Raw genomic sequence first — 9243 nt, forward strand, 5'->3', positions numbered from 1 at the left:
CATTGATCATGTACGTGTTGAGCTTGACCTGTCACATTTGTGTAATTTTTTATATAAAAAAGACTAAATCATTCATTTTAATCTCATTCATAAAAAATGTCTCTTGTTTTACTCGATTCCAATTATTAAAATTTTTTATTTACTCACATATATGCTAATATTAATAAACAAATTGAAATTTTTCTCTTTTTATTAAAATAAAACAAATTCATATTAAAGTGAATATTTTTAACTCAAACAATTTAACAAAAATCTTACGGTGATTCTTGAGTAATATACTTGTTAAAAAATTATAATTTTTTATACAATAAGTTATTATTAACGATCTTATCAAAAGTTCGACAATAATCTCTACTTTTTTAATAGACAATAATCTCTAAAATTAAATCTTACTAAAAATGATTTTATTTATTTAAAATCAGGTAAAATACTTTATTTAAAAATATTGATATATTTATAATATAATTTTTTTAATTTAAACTATACAATAAACATATAATTGAAAGAGATACAAAGATAATATAAAATTTATTTAAATAAAATAAAAATAATATCAAATTTAAATCATAGCACGTTTACTTTAAGTTAAATATAAATTTATTTTAGAAAATGCTACTACCTATTTATATGCTATTTAGGGTTTTTTTCTTAACTTCTTCATTTGCTTCTGCCGTTCCAGGTATGTTCTCTTTTTTTCCTTTCCCTTTTGTTCATCTCTACTCCTATTTTCTTCTTTCATTTCCTTTGTTTTTCATTATTTTCCCCTTTTTGAGACCATGGTAATTTATTTTATGGGTTTTTCATGTGTTTTTAAAATTTTCACGCATAATTTTTTCTATTTTCCATTATTGATTTTTTAGATTTGAGTTTACTTTCGACAATATTTTGACAGAATTCATCAATAAAAAACTTGGTTTTTTTTCAGTTTAGGGCATTCTTATGTTTTAGTTGAGAGGGTTTCTCTTCATTTCTGTGCCATTTTCAGATGCCCCTTTTTTCATTTCCCTAATTTTCTTGCAGTATCGGGTTTCTGTTTTGATGTTTCATAATATTTATGCAATTATCTGCTTTGGTTTATTAAGATCATGAAGGATTGGGTTTCTTAGGAGATGATTGAAAATGGATATTCGATTGTTGGTTCGTTCTTTTTTTGTTTGGTTTTGTGGCATTTGAGCTTGGAAAAGTAAGAGCTTTTTTTTAGAAAAGAAAATTTCTTGGTATTTTGGTTTAGGGTTTTATGAGTTATAAAGATAAGAGATCAACACAAGGGAAAGTTCAAATCTTGTAAAATAGGTTACTCTGTTTGCTTCTGTTTAGATTTACCTTTAATGTCTCTGTATGTTCAACTTTTTCTGTGTTTTCCCATATATTTGGAGGCTTATACTTCTATGCTTATTGTTTTATTAGTGGGGGATATGAGGCTGGGTTAAAACCCCAATCGTACTTAAGGTTTGCATTGTGAAAATGGGAATGAAATATTTTATTGTCGCTCTTCCTCTTTATCTTAACTGCTATATTGTTCTTCATCTTGATCTTCTCAAATCTGCTTTTGTACTATCTATTCTATCTTTCGTTCTTGGATTTCCATTCCCATCTATATCATTTTCACTGTATAATATTATTGTTCTACTTTGTTTGTTTCATTTCTTGAAAGTGAGGTTTAACTTTTTGTTTCTCTTAGGATTGAACAATAATTTTAACGGGGGAAAAGTGGTCATTATAGTGAAATCTGAAGGATTGTTGTTGTCTTTGTGTCGTGTTGTTTATCGGATGTTGTTGCATATAAATGTATTTCTTTTCACTTTTTATAAATTTGATTTCATTTGTTTTTCAATATTTTGGTTGAGTTAAGAAAAATTTATTGGTTGGAGCTATAACCATAATATTTTGATAATTTTGTCAGACACATTGTAAATAAAAGCAGTAAGACTCTCAATGATTGATGGAGCTTGGAATTGGAGTTGGACGTATGTTATATTATTTGAATCAACAATTTTTTATTATTTTATGGTCATATATGCACTGCTAAAATATATAATATTCTTTCTTTTTAATGCATTACTTTAATTAAATTTAATAAAGATAATTCATTAATATGTTTTGCTTCTAGTTAATTTTTTGTATGTACAAGATTTTAGAATGGCGACTGAGATGAAGTGGTGACGACCGAGGTTGAGATATGTGGGCTGATTTTTGGTATTCTACACAAAAGGGATCAAAATGTAGTGATTGTAAAAATATAGGTTGTTATTGTTATATGTAAAAATATGAGTTATTATTGTAATTTGTAAAAAGTATATGTCAGTATTGTAATTTATAAAAAGATTTGTTTTTTATTTTAAATTATAAAAAGATTTGTCTTTTATTGTAATTTATAAGAAGATTTATCTTCTATTATAATTTATAAAAAGAATTGCCCATTATTGTAATTTATAAAAATCTTTGTCCTTAAATGTAATTTAAAAAATATTTAATTTTAATTTATATAATTTTTAAAATTTTCAATAAAAAAATTGTGGAGATTTTATATTTGTTATTTATAGAATAAAATTATTATATTATTGATGACGATATAAATAAATAATGACAATATTTTATATAATTCCATGACATAATTAATTGTCATTGAATATAAATTATAATATGACGTTATTTATTATTGTCATTATATATTTAGCAATACGTGACGCAAATATATAAATCATCACATTTGTAATTAAATGACACATCTAGGGTGACGTTAGTCGTGACGTTAATTTTTACGTCACAAAATATAAATAGTGACATAAATATAAGTTTTAGTGACAATATTTTAGATGTCAAAAATAAATAAATTTGTTGTAGTGATTTTTTTAAAAAAAATCGACCTATAAAATCAAGTCAAGCCGAATATGAATCCATAAGATAAAAAAATAGCCGTTGCAGGGTTGAACGTTGAGCTGAAGACCGTTGGCACTTAAAAAGGTCCCCGCCGTGTAGCTCTGGCCCTCCTCATCCACGCCACCCTGGACAGAACTAGAAACCTCTCCATTGTTTAAGAATCCAAAACCCTCTTTATAAATACTGTCCCCTCGAATCCTCTTTCAGACAAAACAAACAAGAATTTTTACAGAACAAGGAAAATTCGGTAAGAGCTGAAGTTAACATGGGTATGGTTATTGTCATCTCTCTTCCACTAATTTTCTTCTGCATATTACTTGGTGCCGGATGTTTCTTCTTCGGAAGAGCTAAAGGCCGGCAAGATTTCCGAACCAACCCTCAGGTTTACGGCGTCCCAGCTACGCCGCCCGGATCAGCAGCAACCACCGCGTTCCCGGTACCATCTCCTCCCCACGTCAAGGCGCCTGACAATTTATCCAATGTTTGATAGTTTCATCTCGGATTTGAAGTTGCACCCAAGGTCCAAAATTGGATTTTCATTTCTGGGTTCTTTAGAAAATTATTTGTTCTCTCTGTTTTATTGATTATATATATATATGTGTGTGTGATTTTTTTGAGATATATTGTATTGGTTGTTGTACTTTGGTTGACATGTAAATCAATAAGATGTTTTACGTAGTCTAATCCAGTTTGCCTGCGGTACGTAAGCAAAAAACTTTTAAGGTAAACTACGTACTTATCACTCACTTAACACTTATTATTTAGTTTTAGGCTATATAGACGTGTCACAGTAAAATAATATCACATTATTATTATTTAGTTTCGTTGTTGGTGATATTAACGTGTCACCATAAAATAATATCACATTAATATTTAAAGTATTTTAAAAGATAATATTAATATTATTATTAATATTTTGACAACAGATAATTAAAATAAAACCAAATTATAACATTAAATATAATTTTAAAAATAATAATAATATGAGCAAAAATAAATAATAGACAAATGACCAAATAGGTAACTTTTATTAAACGAATGAAAAGATATTACATAAAGATGGGGCCGATTCTTGTTCTAACTCTAATGAGAGAGAATTACATGTTTGCGTATTCATTCCTAAGAGCTTAGATCTGTAAAAAAAAAAACTCTCCAAACCAGAGTAAAATTGTATGTAAATTTACATGCCTTAATTACAAAGCAGTGTTAAAACTCAGGCAGTTCGTTTGATTATTTGCAGCTTGCAGACTCTTCCTTGCACAAGTAGACTCTTCCTTGTTTAAGATTGTGTCGAGATCTATACACGATAAACCATTCCGACTTCGATCAGAGAGGTGTGTGGAATCCCGAGGGCCGTGGCCGGGTGCCTACAGTTCTGTCTCAAGAACCTGTAAACGAAGTTTATGGCAAGCTTCTTCAAATATGAAGATGTATCACATGCCAAAACACAGGTGCTACCCATCATATATGCCAGACCGGATTCCCTTGCCTCTTTTAGATCTTCCAATTCCTTGTTACATCCCACACCGCGAAATCTCACTGTTTTCTTGCTCGATCCGGTATTAACTCCACTCTCATGAGTTGAAGCAGTAACATCCTCGGGTGTGCTTGATTCCTGCTGATTTACAGGTTCCCACCAGCATGCTTCACTATCATTGTTGCCACGCTGTAGAAACTCCGATATGGTTTCGATGAGAAGATTCTCAAAATCATGGCTATCCTTCCTTTGATCCTTGTAACCGTATCTAACAACGCATTGAAAGAGACGGTACTCGGGTGGGCAAATGCGACTGATAACAAAGCGCTGATTGGCAGGAACTTTTGGAACTGTAAGAGATTGCACCGTAACGAATATAAGGATACGATGAAAGGCAGGAAAGTTGGTGACAAAATGGGAAAACATTGGAGGGGCGCCTGTGGCCACGTTTGAGTAGATTAAGCCTAATCCAGGAACACGATTTATCCCGAGGTTTGGGCCCATGCTTAGAAGCATGTCCAAGTTGATCTTGTTGTTCGATTCATATGCCTGTTTCTTCATAGTACCATAGTGCCATATGCACATCGTAGACAGTACTATTAGCGAAAAAATCAGAGGAAGCCAACCCCCCTTATGAACTTTTCCCAGGCATGCGGAGAAGTAAAGCAATTCCACAGATCCGAAAAAGATGGCAAATGCTAAAGCTCTAAAAATATTCCTCTTCCACACCATGACAATAACCAGAAACATCAAGCAGGTGGTAACCAACATTACAGTGATAACCGCAAGACCTAAAACACGAATAGAAACAAATCAAAATCGAAAGTAAGTTGCAGGGAGACGAGAGATATAAGAGATAGAGCACCCAAGACTGTACCATATGCATTGCCTATCATGTCAGTGTCCCTATACCCAACCACAACAGCAAGGCATAAAAACATCAGGATCCAATTCGCCTCGGGTATGTAGATCTGCCCGTGTATGTGGTTTGATGTGTGTACCACCTTGACACGCGGGAAGCACTTCAAAGCCCTACACTGGCTGATTATTGAGAAAGTTGCGGAAATAATTGCTTGACTACCAACCATTGTTGCAAGTGTTGCAATGATAAAAACTGGCCAGAATACAACCTCTAAAAAAATTGTGTTATTTGATTGGAGCACATATCTAAAAATTTAAGCAGTCCAGATATCTTTTTTTTTCCGTGCAGTTGTGGACCAGCCTAAACAGAAAGCTGTTAAACTCATCCAGCCTTCCATATCATAGAACTTTTAAATTTGATCTCTAATCTATATGGTTTACATGTGACTTTTGAAAAAAACACAGTAGATATCAAATTTACATGGACACTCTCAAATTAAATATTACAAGACTTGGTCGTTAGATTTACCAGGGATTGCTTTATAGAAGCTTCTCTGAAGGTCCTCTTTGTTCTTGGAGAGATAAGCAGCCTCGCCCATATATGCCACAATTAAGCAAGGGTATACAACAGTAAATGCAAGCTGTTCACCAGATATGTAAATATAAATCAAGAAAGATCATAAATATCATGCTTTGCTACGAAACGGATACATAAAAGAACATTCACAAAGACTTCTATAACACTTGAGGCAAGCAAAATAGGTAGGATATTTCTAATTCTTTTCCAAATTATTCAAATCCAAGCACAGATAAGAACTTACCCGGATTGAAAGTTTGGAAAAATGACCAAGATCTGCAAACATGGCCTCGGCACCTGATAAATTGCAAGAAGGAAATTCATCATTCTAATTACCTTACTTGGAAGAGGCTTAGCAAAAGAGGTAACTGGCGAACCTGTAATGCAAAGAACAACGCCTCCAAGAGAACTCCATCCATCTTTTCCAGCCTTTTTGAAAAAATTATATACATAATATGGTGACAGAGCACGTACTATACGTGGGTTCCAGTATATTGTGTTGTAAACTCCAACAGTACTAATGCAAAAGAGCCATGCTAACAAAATAGGAGCAAAAAGAAATCCAACACTACTAGTGCCAAAATGCTGAAGTGCAAACAGCCCCACCAAAATTACACAAGCAACAAACACAGTATAATCTGCATGAGAAAAGATAAATTAGGGATATGCATATATATATATATATATATATATATATATATATATATATATATATGTTCCTCACAGGTTATACTAGCTCCATTGAAAAGGGAGTTATAGAACCCCCTGTCCAAATGCAATTTCCAAATAGTAACTGGAAAAATGCTGGTGGGTTTATCTTGTAGATATATGTAATTACGAAGTGAGTGACTCTTGATCAATAGTGAAGGGATTCTACACTGTAAAGGAAGATAGAAAACGCTAATTTGACTTACTCCCATGAAGACTAGGAGCCTTAACTTTGATACCATTAACTGCAGCAAGAACTGAATAAGAAATGCATCTCATTAGTAAAAAAAAATCATAAAGGGGTAAAAAAAATTACTGATAAGTAAAAAAAAATGCAACTTTTATTACTAGTAAATCAATCAGCATGTAACATACGTATTAAATTCCATACAGTTCATTTGCAAAGCAGCATCACATGCTCTGTAAAATATCTAACTTCCAGATTCATCCATGTGAAAATAATAAAGGAATTCTAGTTCTAAGTCATTCAGAGAGAGACAATACCCGACATTGATGGGGTTAGGATGCCATCACCAATAACCATGCTAGTCCCCAAGAGCACAAGTAGAAGCAGCACAATCCGAGAACTATGATACTTATGAAAAAACTCTTTTAGAATAGAACTAGCTACAGTCTCCTTCCTGTGCGGCCCATAGTCATATGCAGATATATCATCATCAGGTGCATTGGAAGGACTCAAAAGACCCAACTTTGCATGCCGACAAAGCAATGAATACAAAGCAAAGGTTCCACCTGCAGGAATGAGGCCTCCTTCAGGAAATCATTACAAAGAGCAGATAATGTTTTCTCGATAAATCAGGTAATAAAATATGCAGGTCATTGAAAGCACCTTCACCGTTATCATCTGCCCCTAACACAAATATAATGTACTTGCATAGAGGGATTAGAGTCAAAGTCCAGAAAACCAAAGACAGTACCCCAAGGATTTCATCATCTTCCTCATGAAGTCTTAACCTCCCCGAAAACGTGCTTTTGTAAACATAGATTGGTGAACTGCTCAGATCACCATAAACAATTCCAAAACTCTGATAAGCTAGGCATAAAGTAGACTTGTAAAATTTCTGCATGTAAAAAAAGCACCAAACATATTAGAACTTTCTCATCATTATCATTTTTTGAACATGATAAAATATGCAAAAATGTTATGCCATTATTCTGGTATCCACAATAAATGGAACATTAGTAGGGGGAAAAACATGTTAACAAGTTAACTGCAGGAAGCAATATAAAATATAAAATTTCACTGATTCTGGAACTCCAAATCTTCAAATAAATGTAATACTTACTTAAAACATAGTGTTAAGAGTAGCAAGAAAAAAGAACAAACGGATAAGAAAAACCAAATTTAATAAAAACTGACGGATAAAGAAAAAAAAAGTAAAAAGAAAAATAATTTCAAAACGCAACGTAAACTAAGCTAATTAATCACATGTAGTTCCCTTTCAATAACCTACACAAAAAATTATTTATTATCAACGTAAACAAAAATCAGAAATCCTATTCTTTCCTTTAGCATTTTCTCAGCAAACTAACAGAATCCAAAGGTAACAAAACATTCGAAAACTACAACAAAAAACACGATTAAAGAGAAACACAGAGTCAATAAAAACAACAAAAAAACGAAAATTTGAAAGAAAAGGTAAGTACCAGCCGAGACTCCCGGATCACAGACCCGGCTTCCGGATCCATAGAGCAATGCTTCTCTTTTTAGCTTTTTTTCTTCCTCTTACTCAGCAAAAACAGCTCCGAAATGGGTATTCAAAACGAAACCCTAACCTCCAAAAAGAAAAGATTTCAGAAAAGGGGCCTTTAAGAGATTGAAGGAAGAAAGTGTAAATGAGAAGAGAGGCAAAGAGAACTGTAAAATAGACTGTTTCCTTTTTTCCTCCTTAAAAAAACCTTCGTTCTAGAGAGAGAAAGAATGAGTTGGATTAGGAGAGAAGCATATAAAAGTGTATATATAATAAACATTTTTTATTTAGTATATAATTTTTTATAATTTTATTTACTTTTAGTTTTATAAGAATTAATTGCATGGGATGTTAAACTGTGGTTTAATTTTTCATTGCTCCTTCAGTTCTTAAAAAGTCATATTTTAATTCAAAAATATGGGTAAACTCTGTGAATAGTCCCTTTTGTTTAGCGTCTAACCGACTTTGGTCATCAATTTAAAAATTAAGGGTAAATGGTCCCTAACATTATCGGTCCATCTAATTTAAGTTCATCCGTTGTTAATTCCCATTAACCCCTTTTTATTTAAGTCCATTTTGTTTAAGTCCCTAACATGGTTGAGGGACTAAAATCAAACGGGAGTTAAAAGCTGAGGGACTAAAATCAAACGGATCAATAACGTTAGGGACCATTTCCCCTTAATTTTTAAATTGATGACTAAAGTCGGTCAGACCGAAAACATAGGGGACTATTCAAATAGTTTACCCTAAAGTTTTATATTAATTAAGTTCTTCTATTGGATCAACCATTAGCATAGGTAAATGTCTACTTAAATCTAACTCAAGTGTATTTATTTATACATAATAATTAAATCTAAACATATTTTATCTTAAAACATGTATGGGGACCTATTTGAAATTTGAATGATAGTTTAGGGCCTATTTTACCGTTATTGATAATATATATTACTTAATTTGTGTTTCATATTTTGTTTTAGTTACTTTCTTGTAGAATAATTTTCATGTGAAGATGAAGATTAAAATGTTGA

General features: G+C 32.1%; 1 protein-coding gene and 1 long non-coding RNA gene across 2 annotated transcripts; one reads left to right on the forward strand and one right to left on the reverse strand.

Annotated features, from left to right (window-relative positions):
* The first annotated feature begins 629 nt into the window (after positions 1-629).
* On the forward strand, positions 630-2300 carry LOC120179740. Its single transcript, XR_005521642.1, has 3 exons — positions 630-679; positions 1904-1967; positions 2111-2300. It is a non-coding gene; the product is annotated as an uncharacterized LOC120179740 (long non-coding RNA).
* Positions 2301-3958: 1658 nt separating this feature from the next.
* On the reverse strand, positions 3959-8403 carry LOC120179737 (probable potassium transporter 13). Its single transcript, XM_039185257.1, has 9 exons — positions 8172-8403; positions 7354-7585; positions 7008-7256; positions 6710-6760; positions 6173-6433; positions 6040-6092; positions 5748-5859; positions 5235-5489; positions 3959-5148 (listed from the first exon to the last, which is right to left on the reverse strand). Exons 1-9 carry the CDS (start codon positions 8211-8213, stop codon positions 4178-4180), a joined length of 2226 nt encoding a protein of 741 aa, XP_039041188.1. The 5' UTR covers positions 8214-8403; the 3' UTR covers positions 3959-4177.
* Positions 8404-9243: the final 840 nt, after the last annotated feature.

This window comes from Hibiscus syriacus, unplaced genomic scaffold (genome assembly GCF_006381635.1).
Source record: "Hibiscus syriacus cultivar Baekdansim isolate YM2019G1 unplaced genomic scaffold, ASM638163v2 tig00112445_pilon, whole genome shotgun sequence".
NCBI lineage: Eukaryota > Viridiplantae > Streptophyta > Magnoliopsida > Malvales > Malvaceae > Hibiscus > Hibiscus syriacus.